Here is a 23,617-nt window from a genome sequence, read left to right on the forward strand (position 1 = left end):
TTCTTTATCTTTCAATCTTAAGATAACCTAAGCTTTCCTTAAGCTTAGTTATTATCTAATGATCAAAACCCAACCATAAATTTAGCAAATAACCAACTAACAAAGAAACTCACCTTTGTAAGCTGGCTCTTCACGTTTGAGAGAAGATGAAGATGAAGAAGATAAGTCTAAACTTATCTCTTCAATCATACCTCTCATATATAATACCCATTATTAATATTTAATATTATCTTTGTTTAATGACCATTTTGCCCTTCATCTACTTTAATAATTACTAACAACTTTTAGGAATTATTTACAAATAATCATCGAATTATTCCATTCTTCTACTTAATTCATCAAATTCTTAAACTTTACAATTTAGCCACTAACCCCTAGTTTGGGATGTTACATATGGTGTTTGGGTAAGGAAAAATCTTATTGGGAACCATCATTTGGGTTGCTTGATGTTGTTATATTTACCATATTTGATAGAAGAGCAATGATAGATGGCATGGAGTTAGTCATAGAGGAATTTAGGGTATAGTTTCACTGATAAAGAGTAATGTTACGTTGAGATTAAAGGTGTGTACTCAGGGCAGGTCTTCGGTGCTTGGTGCTGAATGGGATCTATTATAGGATTTGTTTTTTTATTTCCATTCTTTATTATGGAGTTAGTCATAGTGGAATTTAGGGTATAGTTTCACTGATAAAGAGTAATGTTACGCTGAGATTAAAGGGGTGTACTCGGGACAGGTCTTCGGTGCTTGCTGCGGAATGAGATCTATTATAGGATTTGTTTTTTATTTCCATTCTTTAATATGCAGGATCTAAATATTATGTTAACATTTTAGTAATCACAAGAAATAAATGTAATCTAAAAAAGATAATGCTAATTTGGAAATATATAAATATAGGGTCACATTGATCAATCATAAATAATAATAGGGTTAAATTTCATTTCGACTCCAATTGTATCAGGTGGCACATAGTACTATATGTTTTTTTTATAAATATGAGGTGAATAAAATATAGTATATGTTAAAAGATAACTCTCAATCATTTGACAATGGACGTTCATACTCTTAGTATATATGATGCTCGAACCCGAGACTTTAAGATAATAATAAATTCTTAACTATTTAGTAACGAACGCTCGTACCTCTACCACATATTTAAAAGTTTTAAAAATATAAAAAGTAAAAAACAATCCAAAAAAATCACGAATTGTTTATTTAATAAATTGAGTTTTTTTTTTCGAATTTTAGAGTTCTTTTAATTAATTTTCTTACAATTTTTCAAATTCATTATATAATGTGTTACATGGCACATCCCTAGAGTGTCATGTGAGTTTTTTGTAATGGGAAATCGATTAACTTAACGTGCATCGTGATTGAAAAAGTTTAGTGGTTAAATTATACATAAAATTCTTTAAGTATCAAAATGATAATCAAATGCAATATTAAAGGCCAAAATGACATTTAACCTATAATAATATATGGAGTACATAAATAAGTATTGTCGGGTGTTTGGAGTGAGAAAAAAACAAGAGTTGATTGCTGAATACGCTGCGGAGACGAAGGTGAAGAGGAAGGAAAAAGAAGAGTGAAATGAGGTCGGAATCAAATTGAAATGCAAATCCCAAATGCAAATCCCACGCGTTAAGATGATTTAGATTACGTGCATCTCATGACCCATCTTTTTCCCAGACTCCAAATCTTCCCCCGTAAAAGAGGGCTATTTCGTTTTTCTACAGTGAGAAAACAAAGAAACAAAACAAAAAAGCGTCATTTTTTATATTCTGTTCTTTTTGTCAAAATATCTAGAGCGAGAAAACACTGGGACAATACCATCAACACCTTTATCTTTATCTTTCTCTTATTTTGCCATTTTGTTAATGATTTCATGATTTATTCTCCGAGAAACAAAGAGGGAGAAGCATTCTGTATTGTGTGTTTATGTGTGAGACAAAGAAGGAGCCTACCGCTAAATTTGGCTGAGATTTTCAAGGTACTTGAAACACACTACTAAATGATCTCAATGAGTTTCTTTGTTTATCTTCATTTACTGTTATCTTGTTCTAATTTCGGTTGGTTTGTACTTTACTTTTGTTTTCTTTTTGTTTTTTTTTGTATCTGGGTTTGATTTTGTTGAATTGTTGCTTGTTTTGGTTTGAACTGAAATGGGGATAAGCTTGAATTTGCTGAAGTTTTATCCTTTTTGAGTTTTTTTTTTGTATAGAAGGTATGATATTTATATTTTTGCCGTGTTTTTATTGGTAGGAAAAAATGGGTGATAGTGAAGAAAGTAATACTGATGTGATGCAAAGGATTCAATCTTCATTTGGAACATCATCATCTTCAATCCCTAAGCAGCCTTTATCAATGAATCACCTTGAGATACCTCAGTTGAATCCTAATCAAATGAGGTCTGCTAGCCATTTCTCTTACTTTGGCCAAAGCTTTAATGGTAGCGGCGGCGGTGGTACTAATAAAAGAGTTGGTATCCCTCCTTCACACCCTAACCAGATCCCACCCACTTCTCCTTATTCACAGCTCCCCATGTCCCAGCCGTCGATTCACCAATTGGGTTCTCAGAGTTTTAGTCCGGGACCGACTCATTCCCGGTCTTTGTCGCAGCCTAATTCGTTTTTTTCGTTTGATTCATTGCCGCCTTTGAGCCCTGCCCTTCTCATGATTCTTCGTTTATGGCAGTTTCGGACCGGATCACTGATCTGTCTATGGAAGATAGGGATGTTGCTTCGCATTCTTTGTTCCCACCCTCGCCTTTTTCCAAGGGTAGTTCTCCACGGGTTGGAGAGAGTTTACCTCCTCGAAATAAACATAGGCGGTCTAATAGTGATATTCCATTTGGATTTAATACCATAATGCAATCTTCGCCTCCTCCGCCCGTTGCATCGAGGGGTGTTGGTTTGGAGCGATCACTGTCTGGTATGGGGAATTCGGGGGTGCCTAGGCCACTCAGTTGTGAAAAAGGAGACGAGCTGGGAAAGAGGCAACAATGGCAATGCGGAAGGAACCGATGAGTGGAAATCGGAAGGGGAAGTTGTGGATGATTTGTTTTCTGCATATATGAATTTGGATAGCATGGATTCCATGAACCTTTCCGACAATAAGAACAACGGTAATCATGAAGATTTGGACAGCAGAGTAAGTATAACGAAGACCACCGGAGGTGATAGCAGTGATAACGAAGTGGAAAGCGGTGTGAACGAGAGTGGGAATAGTGCATCACGAGGCGGAATGTATTCTACGGAGAAGACGGAAGGGATCAAAAGGAGTGCAGGAGGACATAGTTCCTTCTTCTAGACATTATAGAAGTGTTTCCATGGATAGTTTCATGGGGATGTTGAACTTCAGTGATGAGTCGCCAAAACTACCAACTTCACCCGGAACTCGTCCCGGACAACTCTCACCAAGCAATTCAATTGATGGAAATTCACTTCCTTCAGTTTGGAGCTTGGAAGTGGGGAGTTCAGTGAGGCTGAAATGAAGAAAATTATGGCAAACGAGAAGCTTGCGGAGATTGCAATGGCTGATCCAAAGCGTGCAAAGAGGTATCCTACTTTTCTAATCTGATAACTTTCTTGATCATGCTAATGCATTGCACTTAACTTATTGGTTGATCCTTTTTAAGGATTCTGGCTAATCGTCAATCAGCTGCCCGTTCCAAAGAAAGGAAGATGCGGTATATTTCGGAATTGGAGCACAAGGTTCAGACTCTGCAGACTGAAGCTACCACATTGTCTGCTCAACTAACACTTCTACAGGTGGATAATTTTGGAACACAAAATATTATTTATATTTCCTATTCTTCTTTACCTTATCCTCAACTTTAAATCGATGCAGAGAGATTCTGTCGGCCTTACAAACCAGAACAATGAGTTGAAGTTTCGTATTCAGGCCATGGAGCAACAGGCACAACTTCGTGATGGTACGATCTGATTTCATTTTCTTAAACTTCAATCTTCTCCTTTTGACAGAAAAAGTAGTTAGATTTTTCAATGTAATGTATGCAGTTACCGAGATCAATTGGACGTATATGGCAATTTAGGTCTTGGATCAGCATGCTTTATTCTTCCAAGTCGTAGTATTCCATTTACTGTTTTTCGTGATACTGCGAATATTCATCTTCTACTTTTACAGTGCCATTGAGAATGAGAGATTCTTGAGACATATTTATGCGTGTGCAAGTATATAAGATATTTTTATCTTTTATAGGAAATGTATGGTTCTTACTTCTAATCCTTTGTTGCTACTCCTTTGCTGTTTGATTTTGGGATCAACTTACTGCATTATATTTCTTTGCCTCCTCCATCATACTTATTGTAATTGTCGTCGAGGGACAAAAATTTCGAAGACGGGAACCGGGAAGTGAAATCGTCAATGTTTATTATGCTTGTTTGTAAAACTCTATTAAGATGTTAGATTGATATTTATCTTATCGTGTTGCATTTGGACAGCTCTAAACGAAACATTAACCTCTGAGGTCCGGCGGTTAAAGCTTGCTACTCGAGAGCTAGGCAGTGAAGCTGATCAGACTAAGGGTATGGCCTCGCAGCGACTTCCGGTTAACCAGCAGATGTTCCAGCTACACCAGCACCAGCAGTCTTCCCAGCTTAACATTTGCCATCAGTTCCACCAGCAGCAGCAATCCCAACAGCAGAACGGGAACACGATGACGAAATCCGAGTCGAATCAGTAGCTCGTGACTTCTCGGAGAGTTGGAAAGTGACGCCGCGTATTTCACTATGTTATTATTTCTGGTTTACATGATGTAGTAAAACGCTTTGCTTTATTTTATTTTATTTTCACCCGTGTTAGATCTGCTTATACTATATAAAACTAAAAGTTTTACATCAATTTAAGTTCATTAGATTTAGATAAATAGTTTAGATTTAATTAAAATTTATAATCCATAAATAAATAATTTTTGTTTTTTATTCTTCAATTGTATACTGAACTATTCATTCTCAGCCGTCTTCTTGTCCTCCTATTAAGTATTAACTAGATAACAGGAGGTCAAGGTCGCCCATGTTACATGTTTCCTGTCATTGTTTGACAGATACATATGTCTCTAATGCAGCTTCTAACATCAATACCTAAATAGTACCATTCTTTTACAGGTCTCTAATCTAGCGTTTTATCCATCCATCCAGAATAGCAATGGCGATCCGCCTGCCTCGTATTGTGAGCTCTTAGAAAGTTCCCAAGGGCCACATCGTGGTTTATGTCGGAGAGAAACCGGAAGAGGTTTTGATACCGGTGTCGTTCTTGAACCAGCCTTTGTTTCAAGATTTGCTAGGCATGTCTGACGAAGAATTCGGATACACTCATCCTACTGGCGGTATCGGAATTCCCTGCAACGAAGACACATTTCTTGATGTTGCCTCTCGCCTGAACCGATTGTGGGAGAATTAACCCAAATCAACCAATACAATTTTGTAAAGCAAACATCTAATACTGTGTATACACTTTCTTCCATCCATTTTTCCTTGGGGAAAAATTATAGATGATGATTCTGTAACTATTACCAGTACGAAGATTTCATTTCTTTTCATAATTGCCTCTGATCTCATTCTTCTTGCTAGTTTCATATTTAATTCAAATTTAAATGAATAACATTGTTCCAAAATTTGTTTCCTTTTCTGTTTTTCTTTTCATACTTGGCATGTCCAGTTAATAAATCAAACTTTTCTGTCAAATTTCTGACCAAATTATAAGGGTTATAATTATTGAATACTCATCTTTTGTCCACATTATTGAATTATAAGGGTTATACTTTTCTGGCAAAAGTTGTTGGAGGCATGTTTTAATCTCATTTGTTGTTGTCTCCAAGGCTTGCATCCTCTGCTCCAAATCACGTTGTTGATGAAGCCACAAAGTTGGAATCGTTTCTGCTCCGGAGGACCCTTCTTGATCAGCAGGAATGATCGGCGGTGGATCATTGCGAGTCATTTGCGGTGGTTTTCGTGTTTTACCCAATTTGAAAAAAAAATATTTACTTTCGGATCAAAATAACATTGCTCTGGATACCAATTGTACAGAATAATGTTGAAATCTAAGAAAGAATTGAAGAAATAGAGTAGAATAGATTTGAGGAAAAAGAACTTTAGTGCATTTTCATCGATGATTTTATTTGTTGATTACAACCGGTATATAATTGAAGATTGCTCAAATAAAAGATTTCCAGTTGTATTGTCCTTTTCTAACAACTTAGATTCTTCTTAACCGTTGCTTCTTCTTCTACATTCATTTTCAAGCTATTGGGCTTGTTCCTCCTCCGGTCCATGACACCCATCTGGTCCTTGATCCCATTAGGTATGTTCAGTGCCTGCTGATCTTTGCTCCCATTAATTCCTTTTTCTCCAAAATCCCTAATTCGATTCCCCTTTTCTTTTCAATTGAAATCCCTAATTCCATCGTTTTTCCTAATTGCTCTTCATCATTTCTCATTTCCACCTCGTGGGTCATTACACTAAAGTCCATCTCCAATACCCAAATTCTTATCTCAAAATTTTCATTTCTTCCTCCAAAACAATCATTTCTTTTCCTTTTGTCCTCCTCCCTTTTCTCTTCCAAACCATTCTTTTTTTCCTTTTCTATCTATGTAACACCCTTAACTTGTATACGTACCCAAATACGAGTCAATAGCTTTACATACAATCTAAAGTAGAAAATCCAGTAAAATTTTAAAATTTATCCAATTTAATACTTTCAATAAATAATGTAATCACACAAAATCATATTATAGTATTTACGCCTTCAAATCAATATCAGCTTCAGACAACAACTAAACTACTCTATATTCTTCCATATCATAAAATAAACTGTCTAAATTAAAATATTTCTTTACTCTATCAAAATATAATTTTTATTTAAAACACATAACTTAAATTCGTGTTTATATCAATAATAACACATCTTAGATTTTTCTTATTCGTAAACATGCTATCTAGAAAAATTAAAATATTATGATGTCATTATTGATGTCTTAACTTTTTCTTTATTGATTGATGTCAACTCAACTCCTTACTTCACTTGCAGTTCTTTACCTACACGTGAAAATCATCATAAGCTAAGTATACACTTAATGAGGCATTATAAACAAATTAAATTGATATAAATATCAAACAACTTAACAACATCTAAACAACATATTCACTTATATAAAACTTAATAATATCATAACAATTTAAAACATCAACTTAAATTCCAATAAAATCACTAAATATCCAAACCGATTTATTCAAGCCATTTATAAGTTCATATATTCCTAAAATTTTAGAAGTTTGTTCATTAACATAAAATTATGCGTCCATGCATAGTTACAATCGAAAATATTATATTACGATGGGTTTTAATATAAAATATTATTTGTCTACTCTAAAAACGTACACAATTGATAATAATTTCGATTACAACCGATAATTTAGAATAAGTTATTCCCAATTGAGACATTATAATCAAAGTGTATCTAGTTCAGCCTTTTCGTTGATAATAGAATAATCGACTCATTCTGTCAATATTTTTCATTAATTAAACAAATTGATAGTTAATTAATAAAAGAATCAATACAATAATATCACGTGATAACTCTGAAGGTATCACATTATAAATTTTAAAAATTATAAAAAATAATTTCCTAAACATCAAAAATCTATTCAAAGCAATTTCTTTTTTAGAGAGTTTAAATTTTATTTCATCTGGTGAAGTTTCGATTCTATATTCGAATGATTGAATCAAATATAATTTAAAATTTCTTTAAAATATTAATCACTTTTGATATATCAAAATAAGTTCAACATAAACTATAACTTGTAAGTTGTAATAGAACAGATAAAACTTATAATCACCTTAGCTTAATTAAAAAAAATTGTAAATTGTAATCACACTGGATTAAAAAAAGAAATAGATAAATATACAATTCTTCCTTTTACATATTAATCTCAACATTAGATTCATGGAATTTATGGTGTTTTCACGTTAAATAGATACATGAATTCGTGTTTTGGAGGGTGCAAAAAATTTGATGAAAAAATTTGAGATCCATCAATCTTCGGTGGTGATTGGAATGACGAACGACACGTTACTTAAATTTAAATAAATTTATAGACAGAAAAATATGAAAGGAAACAAAAATAAAATAAGAAAAATACAAAATAACTTTGGTAGGAACACAAAACGACGTTGTTTAAAATACATGTGAAATTAAAATGATATCATTTTAGCACGTATTAATATATCGTTCGTTATTAACGGTAGAATGAGCAAAAATAAGTATAATTTGAAAGTTTTTATTTTAAATGATTAAAATAAGAGTGAGAAATAGTTGAATGGTAACATTTGTAATTTACCCTTAAAAAGGAACAACGGCACTCAATTAGAGCCCCAAGAGTGAAAAATCTTTAGTCTCATCCTTTCTCGTCATCAGAGCTTGTTTTCTCCGTCCGTTGCCCAAGTCTACTTACAAATCAAGGCAAAGTGATGGCGCCGCCGCCTCCATGTCCACACCCGACCAGAGATCCCCGCCGTCGTAATTTCTTTTTGCTCTGTTCGTTTGGCGCACAATGTTGAAAATTCATTTTTTAAATGTTTTTTTAAAGAATAATTCATCCACTTGAGATTTTTTTTTTACATCTGTCGAACTCCTGAAGTGTTACTCCATTTTTTGTTCGAACCGAATTCCCGGTTTAAAATTCAGCCATGGAAGGACCCGAAACGAGCTTGGTTGAAGTAAGAGAAGAGCTCATGGTCTCCCCAGGTTTCGAAACCCTAAACGCTTGTTCAAAAACAGCCCATTTCCTCAAACCCATTTCCGGTTCCCTCGAAACCCAACTTCCCAAGCTTCCTTCGCAATTCCTTTCGGATCTGGAACGATCTTCTTTTGAACCCAAAGATCCGCCCTTGAGTATCGGTTTCCATGGGTGGAGATGCAGGGCTAGTAACTGGTCCATCTGGGTCGACAAGATGAGGGTTTTGCACGAACCGACATGGAAGAAAGCTGGAATCTTTGATGCCATCTTGAATTCGACTTATCAGATTAAGCGAAACAGTGGTTTAGTTCTCGGGCTAGCTGAGAAATGGTGTTGCGAAACCAAAAGTTTCATCTTATCTTGGGGTGAAGCCAGTGTTACACTCGAAGATGTGATGATTCTCGGGGGATTTTCCGTTTGGGTTCCCCTGTCTTCGCCCCTCTGGAAACCGAAGAATCGAAGCAAGTCGAAGAGAGTTTAAAGAGTGCAAGGATCGAAATCGTGAGAAGCAAAGCTAAAAGGCCTGCCCTCGTTTGTGGATGCAGAGATTCATGGACAATGCCGGCGAATTCGAGCACGAAGCGTTTCTCGCCTTTTGGCTCTCGAGGTACGTTTTCACCAATGCGCACGAAACAATTAGGGAGCATGTTTTCTCCATTGCAGTTCATTTAGCTAGAGGGACAAAGCTTGCTTTAGCACCTGCTGTACTCGCTAGTATTTATAGAGACTTGTGTCTGTTGAAAGATGCAATCACTGCTTCCACCAAAATGGGGAAAGATGAGGTGTTCAAGCTTACCCTTTGGTCACCTTTTCAATTAGTTCAGGTTTGGGCTTGGGAGAGATTTACAGAGCTGAGACCTCAACCGAATCTCATAGCAAAAGGCGAGCCGAGGCTGGTTCAATGGCATGATGTGAGCTGCAAGGTTGAGAATGTGAGGTTAGCTCTAGAGTCAGCTAGTGGAAGTTTCGAATGGCGTCCTTATACCAAGCAGATCGATAACTGGAAACAACCTAAGTTTTATAGAGAGAATGAAGTTTGTATATGGACCACAGCTCGACTTGATAAAGAACTAGAGTCGTTTGTTCGATGCTTGAAGGTTAGTGAGCTAGTGGGACTCAATTGCATAGAACAGTACCTTCCTCATCGAGTTGCAAGGCAGTTTGGAATGGATCAGGATGTTCCTGGTTGTGTTCCTCAATCGAAAAATCAGACTCATGAGGTTGCCTGGCTTAATTACTGTGAATCACTTACTGGTGTAAAATTATACATTCCATCTCGGTTCTATAAAGCTGGTGTTACGGCGCGGTACTTGAAGTGGTGGAAGGATTCGGTTTTGGAGAGCAAAAGCACAGGTAAGCGTTTGAAGAAATCAGCAAAGAATCCTAAAGGGAAGCGACGGGAAAGTTCTTCAGGTTGCTCTGGCTTTCATCAGAAAATAGAGTGTTTCCATGGAAAGATGGAAGCTAATGATCCATCGGTTTCTCCTAATGGTGCCATGAAGATCTCAAAGAAACAAGGAGACGGTGTCAACAAGACTAAGAAATCTAAGAGTGTATCCCAGATTTTGGAACAAAAGCAAATTCGCGATGACGACTCTACTTCTCCTGCCTCTTGTAGAAAGAACTCTAAGAAATCAGTGAAGAATCCGAAAGGAAACAAAAATGGAAGGGAAGAATGTTCTTCTCCTGATGTTCCTTTGGGAAGTTCGAAAGAATCAGCACAAACTCTGAAAAGAAAGAAGAGAGACAACGGCGATTCTGCTTCTTCCAATGTTCCTTTGGGAAGCTCGAAAGAATCAGTACAGACTTTGAAAAGAAAGAAGAGAGACAACAGTGATTCGGCTTCTCCCAGTTTGAGTGAAAAACGCATGAAAAAGTCCACAGAGAAATCTAAAGGAATAAAGAAAGATGATCCTGTGTCTGCCTCTTCTAAACCTGCTTTTGGAAGCTCCAAAAAACCAGCATTGGCTATGAAAGATAAGGAGGAAGGTAGCAGCTATGTCGCCTCTCATGTTTTACCTTCAGCGAGTGCAAAAGAATCACCATGTACCCTAGAAAGAAAGAACGGAAATAGTTCCTCGGACCCTATCTGTCTTGAGCACAACGTTAACAGAAAGGAAGCGGAGGATTCTACTGAGGATTATAACCCGACTATTGCAGAAATTATGAGATCCTGCAAGAAGCGTCACGATATTAGAACAAAAGATTCCGATGATGATGGAAACCCATCAGGCCATTCTCAAGGTCTTTCGTCGACGATTGCGGACGACGAAGCTGTTAAATATTTTGAGCCGTTGGCAATGTTGGCAGAAAAGGTCATCGAGGACGAATCCATGCTAAGAGTAGGGGAAACTTTCGAAGGTCCCTACAGAGATCAGAGAACCAGAGATGGTGCAGGAGGAAGCTGCGATGGGAGAATCAAAAGAACAGCAGAACGTGAAAAGGAGGACAACCCCGAACAACCAGTTCACGAGATGCTAAGCATCAACGGTGTTGAAGGAGAGTGCAGTTGCTATGCGGTCGACATACCGGGATTAACGCTCGAAGCCCGGATCAGCAGGCTTGAGAAACTGGTTGAAGAGCTAAAAGCAATGAGATCGGCTTGCAAGTAGTCTCTTGCCATTAGCATTAAGATGTACTTTACTCATTTTTAATTTATATGATTAGAATGATGCTTATGATTTTCTTCGGTTGGGAAGAACAGAGTAAACTTGCGAAGCGCTGCTTTGGTTTTGACCAAACATTGTAGTAGAGTAAAAACATGTGTTTATTGATTGGTATAAATTATGACTGCTATGAATGTGTCTGATTATTGTAGTTTTCATCTACATTTTTACTATAATTTGATCAGTTCTTTTTACTTTTTGAAATTATAGTTTCTTATTCTACTGATAACATATATTATGACTGTCCACATGGTCTCTTATGATTAAGTCCGTTTCGATTTGATCACCGATTTAAAAGAGTGATTTCAATTTCTTGTATTATCGGTTCGTTCAGTTTTTGTCTTTCAATTCCCGCTAATCCATTAACGGAAGTATGAGTTGACAATTAAAAAGTAAAAAATTCTCTTGTCCATGTTTTTTTTTTTTTTGCATCAGAACTAACAAACAAAACGAGAGTTAACGAAAAGAAACTAAAATTACTCTTTTTCTTAGCGAATGATCAAATCGAACAAACCGAAAATATAAAGAACCAAATAAATTTAAATGATCAGATTATAACATAGACTGAAACCAGAAAACACAGTTTAATAACCTTCTGTAGAATGGGAATTGAATTTTTCTAGCATAAAATCATCAAATACAATAGCTGTCTGATACCAAAATATGGACCCATCATTACCCTAGCAAGCATTGCCGGTACTGTTTACAGTAATTATCCAACACTAACTATTAAAATTAGGGGTGCAAAAAGATCTGACCAGATCAGGGGATCCAATTTGAAATTTTAGATATCTGATTTAATTTTTAGTTTTCGGATTATTTAGATCAGATAATCGGATCAGATATGGATCAAATAAGTTTTAATTTTGGATTATTCAAAAATTTGAAAATATAATGGGCTTTTAGATTTTTCATACTCTCTAGCCCAATAAATGAATAATCCACTTACATATTAAGGCTTTAATCCAATAAAATTTAAGATATTTAATTATTTATTATGTGTGAGTAATTAAATATATATGAAAAATATAGTAGAAGTATCGAATAAGTTATATTAAATCATAAAATTTAAATTTTAAAATTTTTTTTTTGTCAAATTAAATTTTAAGTCGGATTTGGATATCCGATGCGAAAATTCGGATATCTAATTTTTTGGTATCAGATACATATCACTATTTTAGTATCTGAGATTTTTGGATATCCGAATTTCCACTAGGGACAGATCCATAACTAAATATTGACAGAGGCCGAAATATTAGAATATTTAAGAAAAATGTAAAGATGTATTAGTATTTAAACTCAAAATTCAGCATGAATCAAGTGACCTTAGTGATTAAAAGATTGTTATTATCATTGAGGTCTTGAGTTAGAGCACTGCGCATGTAGGGGTATGAGCATTCATTGTCAAATAGTTGAGAGTCTTTGTACAAATATTACCTTGTATTCTCCCTATATTTACAAATAAAAAATTAAAAAAAAAAACTCAAAATTCACAAGATAATACCTAATTTGTCTAATATTTAAACTTACAATGACTTAAATTGTTATTAGACCAAAAATTTGACAAAATCTTTTCATTGGTATAATCGAGCATTCAAAGAAACATCTTTATTTAATTATTACGAGAAACTTAAAATTAATATTTTCTTTAAATTTAAATTTAAATTTAAAGTGTACAGTTAACAAATAAGCGATCATTTTTTTCATCACAAAGGTCCATCAAACAATCTCAAATTAGTAATCGATTCTATGTTTGCGGAATCATCTTCAAATTACCTTAAATCATACTACCTTTTTTATTTTTATATTTTTTATTTATAAAAAATTGCTAATTTTACTAAAAATAGAAAATATACATAATTATAATAAAGATTTACGAGCATAATTGTAAACGTAAACTAAATTATAATTAGAACATTTTCCTATAAACATTAACACAAAAACTAGCCACCTAGATCATATAAGTACCATAAAAGAAAAAAGTTAAAAAACCTAACCAATACTCGAATAAAATAAATATATGAACAAATATGACTGCATCGGAAAACGAACCACAAAAGGGATGAAACTATTGAAAAACCACCGATAAATCGTAAATTAGAGTCAAGCGACGTGAGAAAACTATTTACGAGCACAAAACGTGTATCCAAATCAATCCGAGAGTCCAAAGCAAGGAAGATCAGTAGGATAACAAATAAGCATCTTCTTGATCAGTTGTAATGATGTCAAATCTAACCATGTGAAAAAAAATAAACGAAAAAAGGTAAAAATCCGTAAACTACCAAAAGGCAGAGAAAAATGTGTCACAAAGACAGAGATAAATGTATCATAAAGACATACAACATGTTACAAATACATAATTATTTTTTTTTAAAAAAAATTAAAAAAAGCAAAGAAAAAAGATAATTGACGGGCGACAACCTGCATCAAAACTGATGTTGTCACCAGTGAAATAAAATTAAATAAGAAAAAGTTGAATTGATCAATGAAATTGACATAAATTATAAAGAAAAAAAAAGGAGAAAGAGGAAGAGGAAGAAAGTGACTAGAGTTTTTTTTTATGTTTATATCTAAATATCAATTAACTAGCAAGGACGTAAGATTTTATTATGGGACGTGGATTTATAAAATTTTAAAATGAGTGAATTTATAAAAAAAATAGGAAAAAAATATACTATCAATAAAAAATATAAAAAAAATATTTAAAATACATGAGAGTTTAAAATTTCTAAAGACGATTGCCCGTCCACCCTAGATGATTGGGTCCATTCCTATTTCGAACCATTCTTTCTTTATAATCGTTGTAAAAATCATGGACCTACAACATTACATTTCTAAAGATAAGTTGTTTTAAGTAAAACATTTTCAAAAAAAAAATGTTTCATTGTTTTTCACTGTTTAATTCACGGAAAATAAGTTAGTGAATTTAAAATATTTTTCTGGTCAACTATTTTGAATTTTTTGAAAAATAACTTACGATCTAATTTTTCGAAAGTTATTTTTTGAATTTTTCATTTCAAAACATAAATACTTAAAATAATATTATTTCATGTATTCAACGCTAATATAATATTTTAATAGTGTTTTAATAAAAATATTATTTATTAAAATATTTTAAAAAAATATTTATTCATATTTTTAATAATTTTATATAATATACTAAATTATATTATAATAATATATGATTTTAATAATATATAATTTTAATAATATATAATTTATTATAAATTTATATTATTTATTAATTTCATAAAAGAAATGCACGAATTAAATTATCTCAGTAGTTACATGAATTGTTGTTGTTTTTAGAGGTTGCGAGTTTGAGCACCAGTAACTATAAGGGTGGTTAAGCGTTCGTTGTCAAATGATTGAGAATACTTATAACATATACTACTTTATAATCACATTGGCTTAATAAAAAATTATAAAAGAAATATTATTGAAATATTAATAATGAATAATATTATTTATATATTTAATATTAATATAATAATCTAGTAATATTTTAATAAAAATACTTCAAATATATTTATTTATAATTTTTTAAATATAATATAATTTTTTAAAAAATAATTAATATAATTTATAATAACTTTATTTGACTATAGTATACTATTTTAATATGTTTATTTTTAAATTTAAAGAAATATTATTTTAATAATAAAGTTGAAATAAATAATATTAAATAAAACATTCTAATATTTTAAAACTAATAATATTAAGTTTTATAATAAATAGTATTTTTTATTATATTTGATATTTTTATTGAATAATTTCTAAAAATACCAATTAGTATAAAATGATTTACACAACATCTTTCAAATATTGAAATATATTTTTCGAAAAATGTATCACAATATTTTTCGAAAAATATTTTCAATAAAATAAATATGCTATAAAATAAAATAAAAAAGTTTTTTCAAATTCAAATATGATAATTTTTACTTGCATTTATATAGAAAATCAACTTTTAGTCCAATATATTTGATAAATTACCCAAATATGGACACAATTTAATTGTAATTAAAGTAAATTACTTAATTACCTTGAGACTAAAAAGCCCTAGAACACTTGATTTTAAGAGCAAAAGCTTTGAAAACCAGACATAATCATTTGACAGCAGATCTTATGCCTCTGGTGATGACAGATTCAGCACGCTCACTTCTGTCAGATTATGAGTACCTGAAAATAGGGGTGTTCAAATAATCGAACTAATTCGGTTAACCGATCGAACCGAATTAGTTCGATTAATTCGGTTTGGTTGGTTAACGGTTAAGAAAATTTTTAAAATTCGATTAACGGTTAATTCGGTTCGAATTCGATTAATTAATCGAATTAACCGAAATTAAATTTTAAATATTAAATATATTATATATAACATATGGGCTCAACCCAAATCATTTAAAACCTAATTAATAATTTAAGATCCAATAACTTTTAAATTTAAATCAATATTAATTAATTAAAAAATTATATAAATTTTTTATTTTATAATTATATATTATTTAAATTATTTGTAAACTGTTTTTTAATTAAAAAATATTAAATATATTATATATAACATATGGGCTAAGCCCAAACCATTTAAAACTCAATTAATAATTTAAGATCAAATAACTTTTAAACTTAAATCAATATTAATTAATTAAAAAATTTATCTAAAATTTTTATTTTATAATTATATATTATTTAAATTAATTATAAACTTTTTTTGAATTAAAAAATATTTAATTTTTATATAAATTTGAAATTTTTTAAAAAAAATTCGGTTAATTCAAAATTAACCGAATTAACCGAAATTTATTCGGTTCGGTTAATATGTTCGAAAAAAAATTCGGTTCGATTAACGGTTAAAGAAAAAAAAAGTTTGATTAATTCGGTTCGGTCGGCCACCGTTTTAACCGAATGAACACCCCTACCTGAAAACAGCAGTAGGTCTTTTTTAATTAGCACATTAAACAAAAATAAATAAAAATTATGCTACTACTCCATGATTAAAGATCCAGGACCTTTCACCAATAAAAACAAAGATCCAGGACCTTTCACCAATAAAAACAAAGATCCAGGACCTTTCACCAATAAAAACAAAGATCCAGGGACCTGGTTTCAAAAGTTGTTTAACTTTTTATATAGAATCAAGTGACCTGGACATAAATAAAAAAGATTGCATAAATACAGATAGATGAATTTATTTTTTTATTCTTCACTAAGAAATGGGCGTGATGATTGCTTTGTAGAAATTGGGATTATTTTACGGTATAATTTTTCTTTTGGTCCCTGTATTCTTTATACATTTGAAATTTAGTCTCACTATTTTTAATTTCAAGAATTTGATTCAATACATGGACACATTAGTCACACAATAAAAAAATCACTCATTAAATTGAATCAAAGAAGCAGATCTAGGGTGTGTAAAAGTTCATTTTTAATCGAATCAAACTAACCCGATTAATTAATCAATGATCAAAATGATTAATTTTGAATGCCTGTTAAAATTTTTTGAATTTTTTTTATTTATTACTTTATTTTGAAATAGATTAAATAATCAAATTTTGAATATATAACTGATATATTTTAATTTTAAGATAAAATCTCGTCAATAATCCTTAACCTTTAAACCGATATTTATACTTTAATCTCAGTATTAAATCAACCCAAAAGGGAAAATCAAGATCAGAAGTAAAAGAATATATAACAAACGAAACTAACTTTGAATTTATTGATGTTTTGAATCAAAATTTAAAAACATTTAAAAAGTTGATTGATTCAAAAATCGTTCGAATTAACTGAAATTATTTTGGTTCGATTAATGATTTTCACAAATAATTTAATTTGGTTAACGGTTAAGTATTTTGAAAATATGATTAATTTAATTAATGTCTATTTGATTCAATTATTAACTGAACCATCCGTTTGAACACCCCTTAAGTAGGGCTAAATTCATAGTATTAGAAGGGTTAAATTTTAAATATGCAAAGGGTACATATACTAAAATTGTAATTATACCCAATTTTATATATGGAAATACTTATTAAAGTGATATATTACTTAATAGAAAGCTGTCAGTTTTATTTAAAATAAAAAAACATCCATAATTATAAATGATATTTACAAGCATAACCGTAAACTAAAATATAATTAGGACATTTTCTTATAACTATTTACACATAAACTAGTCACCTAGATCTCACAAGGATCAGAAGAAGGAAATGTTAAAAAAATCTAACCAAAAAACTCCATCAAATCTGACTGCATCGGCAAACGAATCACATAAGGGAATGAAGCTAAAGAAAGACCATCGAAAAATTACAAATCAGAGTAAAACGACGTGAGAAAACTATCCACAAACGCAAAACGTGTATCCAAATCAATCTGATGGTCTAAAGCAGAGAAGATCAACATAATAACAAATAAGCGTCATCTTGATCAGTTGTGGCGATGCCAAATTCAACCATAAGGAAAAGATAAATGAAAACAATAGACAAACAATCGAAAACTACAAAAGACAGAAAGCGTGCTATAATGACAGAGATAAACATGTCAAAGAGATATAATTATTCTTATTAAAAAAATTTATAACAGACAATTAATAATCAATATCAAAATCTGTGCCTTCGCCGACTAAAGAAAATCAAAGAATACGAAGTTAATTTATAAATAATCTATTTTGTTGGACGAAATATGATGGAATCTCAAAAACTGGTCTTTTCTTCAGTTCGTTATCTTCCTGTCAGGTTTTTGTTCTGGTTCTTTTTGTGTTACAACCAGACTTAGAACTGGTTATTCTATCTTGCCTTCACCACAACAAACATCAGTTCCAGTTCTGCTAAGGCTTAAAACCATGATTAAATATACGAAATTAAAGAACACGTCCTTTATTAGATTTAAGGGGATAAAAGCAACTTTTTAGTCTTTGAACTTTGTAATATTTTCAATTTGGTCCTTACATTTTTTCCATGTCAATAATATGGACAAAAAATAATTCAAGTGCTAAGTTGGAAAAGGTTATCACATTTTGATGACTGAAAATTACTTTGTCCTTATATCGGAAATTATAAACCAGCCATGCCTGCATCATAAACTTTTCAGATCATAAGCATGTAATGAAAATAATAATTAGTTACGCATGCATGTTTTAAACTAAATTTAACGGCTACAAAACATTTTATGTCCATGTAAAAATAATAACAACGTCTTTTTACTAATTGCATTTCATGTAGAAGAAATAAAATTCATAACATTTTCATATTCTTCTTGCATGTTCTATAATTTATATTCGATGCTTGTAATTATTTATCTTAAAAGTGTTGACTTCAACATATATGTACCCTCCGTTGAAATATACACACTTTGCAGACGCAGTTGCTCAAATTAAAAAAATTTATAAATATATATTCATTTTTACGATTGAAGTCCCTTAATAAATTCAATGTACCGATAATTTTAAAAGAAGAAAAAGTAATTTGGAGGAAAAATTATTATTGTCGGTTAGTCCCCTTTTATAAGAAAGGAAGGAAATAGATAAATTTGCATATTTATTTTTTTTATATAAAAATTCTGGTTCAAACTATAAGTCTATAAAATGATATTTTTATAAGAATAAATGAATAATACTCTATCATTCACTAACCGTTCACTTTTAGTTTTTAAAATTGTTTCGTTCAAAATATATTATTAGAAAAATTAATAAATAACAACACTTGTATTTTTTTTTTGTGATCTTATATGTCTCACTCTCTTACACCCATCAAAATAAATCTATCAAATATATCAATTACTTTTTAGTGACGATTTTATCGTTTTATTTGATCAAATATATATCCTAAAATTATATGCATAGTTAATATAGGACCATGGATGGACTGAGGGGAGACATGTAGGGGAAGTCGTCCTCTGAAATTTTAAAATTACTATATACTTTAAATTTTTTATGCATTTTTTGTTAAAATTTTGTTTTCACTCCTTAAAATTTTACAAATTCAAATTCGACACCTATAATTTTAAAAGTTTAAGTTCGTCCTTAAAATAAAATATTATGCCTGTCCTTGTATAAGACAAATTATGAGAAAGATGAGTACTTATTTTAAAATTCATTTGGATAAATGACATCCTTCTAATAAAAACGCATTATGTAGGTTGCGCTTTTTATCATATACTATTTGTAAGATGTGTTATTAATGTGATAATAATTTTGAATGTAACTTTTTTTTATTAATACGAGGTTAGTACAAAATAGGATATGTTGATAATAATTTTGACTTAATTTCTTTGTTAATACGAGATTAGTATAAAATATGATATGTTCAAAGATAATTCTTAATAAACGTAATTTATGAGAAGTGTGGCTTACGCAGTTACTAAAAAGATGTATTTTTAATATAAATCTTTTAAATATTATTTACTTAAAAAATTAAATGATTATTATTTTCATAAATAACCATGTCTATAACTTACTAACAACATACATCACATGGTCATGGCACAATCTCGTAATTATCCTAACACCAATGGCATTTTCTCTTATCCTTAACTTTATAATGCTTCCTTTCACTTCACTCTAAATTGAAGTTAACAATTCGTTCCCACTCGTTCACTATTTTTCCCGGCTAGTAGTTCATACTATTTTTTTTTTCTTTTTCTGTCACTCTCTCGGGAAAAAAATGCCTAACGGGGTAGGAAAGTCCCAGAAAATCAGTCACGTTGTCCGAATCCGACACATGCTGAAGAAATGGCGAAGGAAGGCCGACAACAACAGAAAAGGACAGGCGCCGTTCGATGTACCAGCCGGACACGTGGTTGTCTGCGTTGGGACCGGTCTCAGGAGATATCCGGTACGAACAACGTACCTGAACCACCCAATCTTCAAGAAACTCCTCGTACAAGCCGAAGAGGAGTACGGTTTCAACAACGCCGGACCGTTGACCATCCCATGCTCCGAGCCGTTCTTCGAAGAGATTCTCCGACTCGTGTCCCGTTCCGACTCATCATCGAACTCGGGTCGTTCGAGTTTCTCCACTTTCGAGGATTTTCAGAGGCGCTGCCGCCTCGGCTCGAAAAACAAACGCGAGAGTTTCAGCGGACCTCAACCTGTGTTTCAGCCGGCGGCAGATAGATCAGTCTACTAAAAGGATAATTATACATCTGGGTTGACTCACCCGAGTTGGAAGAATTAACAGCCATGATTTAAAATTGAGTTTGGTAGGTAATTTAATTGTAATATATTATCAGTCCTAATTTTTAATAATCATTTACGTCCCTTATAAATGCAATGTATTTGGAATTATAAATACTAAATTAAGATTATATGTCAATTTGAAGTGTCAAATGCCATTTTAACCAATTTAATTGTACAAATCATACAATTACTAAAAAGTTGTAGTTATTGTATTTAGGGGCATAAATAATATTAAAAATGATTTTTTTTAGAATAAACGTTCAACCACTCTACTGCAGTCATTGATATTTGAACTCGTGATCTCTAGGAATAATAATGATTCATTTAACGACTGAGGTAATATGATTTGTGCTAGAAAGGAAACTTTTTAAATCTTTCATAATTGCAAAATCCGCACACTTTGTACTTTCCATATAAATATATTACATTCATTTAACCCATCTTTTCCGTTTATCAAATGAAGAAAAACATTCAGTAAAATTATATCAAATCAAATAAAAATATTAATTAATTATTCAATTAAAATGTTTTTATTATAAAAATTAATGGTTGATTTATTGATTGACTAATTTAAATAAGATCTTATAAAAATTTATTATAAAAACTATTATTTCAATTTAATTTCCTTAATTTACAATATCAATCATAAGAGTCCATTTAGTTTATTGGTCGGCATGCTATGAGCTCCTAAGTCAAATACTTTGTAATTTAGCCCAACATCCAATAAAAAAACCGATGAAAGATTGAAATTATATCTAATTTAGCCCAACAACTTTCTAATTTAAAAAAAATCCAGAAATTATAATTATATTTGAATAACTTTTTTAAAATAAAACATCTATAAAAAACATAAAAATGTAAAAAATTAAAATATACTAGAAAAGTGACTAGTTTATAACAAAATAAATTTGACACCCCTAAAGAAATTTTCTAGCTCCACCCCTGAACATGATGACTAGATATGATAGTCGCTTGAGATTATGAGATCAAATTTTATCATTTCACAATCATCACGTTAATGTTCAGCTAAGAATGTCATTAATTTTTTAACGAAAAAGTACGAGTTTGGAACATATAAAGAAGTCGAGTGATTATTTTGTAACTTTTAATAGTCCATGCACTTAACAAAGCAACACTCCATAGTCAAATGATCATTTAATAACTTTTAATAGTTGAGGGGCTTAATAAAGCAATATCTTATGATCGGAGGACCGCTTGTGTACTTCATCCTATATTTTTACGAGTTTTATACGTGACAACTCCAAATGATATTCTTAAAAGTGATTAATCCTATCGAGATCGATATTTCTCGAGGATTTGGATCCATGCATCATGCATGTGTATCCCCAACATATCACGTTGTCGAGAGTAAGATTTGAAGTGACAAAGGCTCCTTCCATGAGTTTGATTAGAACGGGCGGGACCATTCATTGGAGACAAAATTGCACAAGAACCATGAACCCAACTAGACAGAGACGAACACATAAATTTATATTATATAATACAAATTTAATAAGTTATATTAAAAATTTTAGGACACAAAATTAGATATTCAACATAAAATATAAAAAAAATCTAAAAAATAATAAAATTTGAAAATTCTGAAAAATGCGACCGCACCGTAATAATTTTGATTTAGCGAAAACAATGTGATTGCAGCAGACAGTTTGTTAATTGCAGTTGAACTACAGATTAAAGGTGAACCGCTAGAAAATGAATAATTTATTATTATTATTAAGATCACCAAGTATATTAATTGAAATTAATGTAAAATATAAAAAAGTTATGGAAAATAAATCCATAATGATTGATATTTTAATGTTATATATAGTTTAAAATTCAGCACTTGATATTTGTACGGTTATGGATTAGACAAAAGAAACCTGAGCATACGTACTTGCTCACGTACCACCCACATTCCCTGTCAAACAATGTTTCTGCGACTGTTTGTCCACGTTCTAATGTTTTCCTTACACTTTGATTTCACCGAGGTAAAGGCTATATAAGTTTAATTATTTTGTCATTTTAGATTAAAAAAATTAATATAATAACTCATAATAATAACTCATAAAACCATTAAACTTCTCTCACAGCCATGGACAGTGAGGAAACATACTTTGTACAAATTATTAAACCCAGAGAAAAAGAAAACAGCATAGCTCTTGGGTTAAGTTAGAGTCACATCAAGAAAAAAAACCCAGATTCATGGGTTCAAATATGTTAAAAAGAGAAGCTTTATATAATGCTTCTCTCTTGGCCATCTTCATCTTCTCCAAAAGGAAAGCAACTGGTTGTCTTTGTTGTTGTTGTTCATCTGAGCATGGAAGTGAGAGATCGAAAAACGACTTCTTCACAAGGGATAGTGAGTCCCATATCGTGGCCGAACCCGAACTCTTCCTCGGCTCGTCGAAGCAAGCGCTGGAACTCGGGGTGAGTCAAGAACGAGATGGGGACAATGTACCTGCTCCTGTTCTCGCCGACGTAAACGGCGAAGTGGCCTTTGGGTACGTCGTCGTAGCCGCCGTGTTTCTTCCCCAGACTGGAACATCGCTTCAGGATTTGCTTCAGAACGGCGGTCTGAGGGAGCTTGGATAATTTTCTGATCGCCATTGTTGAGTTGTTTGAAGCAAAGGTAGAGATGGTGAAAAGAGATGGAGGAGGAGGGGTATTTATTTACCCAGAGAAGAGAGGTCATGTGATGAGAGAGTGTGGGGGCACTGTTATAGTACAGGGGCGATGCCATAGCCCGTTGGACAAACCACGGGTGTTGAAATTAGATTACATTGGTAATTTTTATATACGATTAGTATAATTATAATACGTGGTTATTAATGTGGTTTTCTTTTGATATTTAGGATTTTAATAATTACAGGATATATATGTATTATTAATGATAAAAAATTTACGAATAAAATATATATTATATTTTAATTATTCAGGCTATTAAAAAAATGAACGAAATAAATTAAAAATTGAAATAAATTAAAAATTCAGGATTAGTATAGTTATGGGCCGGTGCTA

The 23,617-nt window shown here is 31.7% G+C and overlaps 4 protein-coding genes and 1 pseudogene across 4 annotated transcripts; 4 read left to right on the forward strand and 1 right to left on the reverse strand.

The window, feature by feature from the left end:
• The first annotated feature begins 1,681 nt into the window (after positions 1-1,681).
• Positions 1,682-4,858, forward strand: LOC120178167 (annotated as a pseudogene).
• On the reverse strand, positions 4,242-23,254 carry LOC120178170 (auxin-responsive protein SAUR50-like). Its single transcript, XM_039184108.1, has 2 exons — positions 22,885-23,254; positions 4,242-4,254 (listed from the first exon to the last, which is right to left on the reverse strand). Exon 1 carries the CDS (start codon positions 23,204-23,206, stop codon positions 22,907-22,909), a length of 300 nt encoding a protein of 99 aa, XP_039040039.1. The 5' UTR covers positions 23,207-23,254; the 3' UTR covers positions 4,242-4,254; positions 22,885-22,906.
• LOC120178168 lies at positions 8,406-9,269 on the forward strand. Its single transcript, XM_039184106.1, has one exon. It carries the CDS (start codon positions 8,706-8,708, stop codon positions 9,234-9,236), a length of 531 nt encoding a protein of 176 aa, XP_039040037.1. The 5' UTR covers positions 8,406-8,705; the 3' UTR covers positions 9,237-9,269.
• On the forward strand, positions 9,307-11,367 carry LOC120178215. The gene has a single exon (XM_039184142.1). It carries the CDS (start codon positions 9,307-9,309, stop codon positions 11,365-11,367), a length of 2,061 nt encoding a protein of 686 aa, XP_039040073.1.
• LOC120178169 (auxin-responsive protein SAUR50-like) lies at positions 20,038-20,585 on the forward strand. Its single transcript, XM_039184107.1, has one exon. The coding sequence runs from the start codon at positions 20,082-20,084 to the stop codon at positions 20,544-20,546; it is 465 nt and encodes a 154-aa protein (XP_039040038.1). The 5' UTR covers positions 20,038-20,081; the 3' UTR covers positions 20,547-20,585.
• Positions 23,255-23,617: the final 363 nt, after the last annotated feature.

Source organism: Hibiscus syriacus, unplaced genomic scaffold, assembly GCF_006381635.1.
Source record: "Hibiscus syriacus cultivar Baekdansim isolate YM2019G1 unplaced genomic scaffold, ASM638163v2 tig00112344_pilon, whole genome shotgun sequence".
Taxonomy (NCBI): Eukaryota; Viridiplantae; Streptophyta; class Magnoliopsida; order Malvales; family Malvaceae; genus Hibiscus; species Hibiscus syriacus.

Bases quoted from the DNA above. Each gene is read 5' to 3' on its own strand.
- LOC120178170 (XM_039184108.1), bottom strand. From the start codon at position 23,206: ATGGCGATCAGAAAATTATCCAAGCTCCCTCAGACCGCCGTTCTGAAG.
- LOC120178215 (XM_039184142.1), top strand. From the start codon at position 9,307: ATGGACAATGCCGGCGAATTCGAGCACGAAGCGTTTCTCGCCTTTTGG.
- LOC120178169 (XM_039184107.1), top strand. From the start codon at position 20,082: ATGCCTAACGGGGTAGGAAAGTCCCAGAAAATCAGTCACGTTGTCCGA.
- LOC120178168 (XM_039184106.1), top strand. From the start codon at position 8,706: ATGGAAGGACCCGAAACGAGCTTGGTTGAAGTAAGAGAAGAGCTCATG.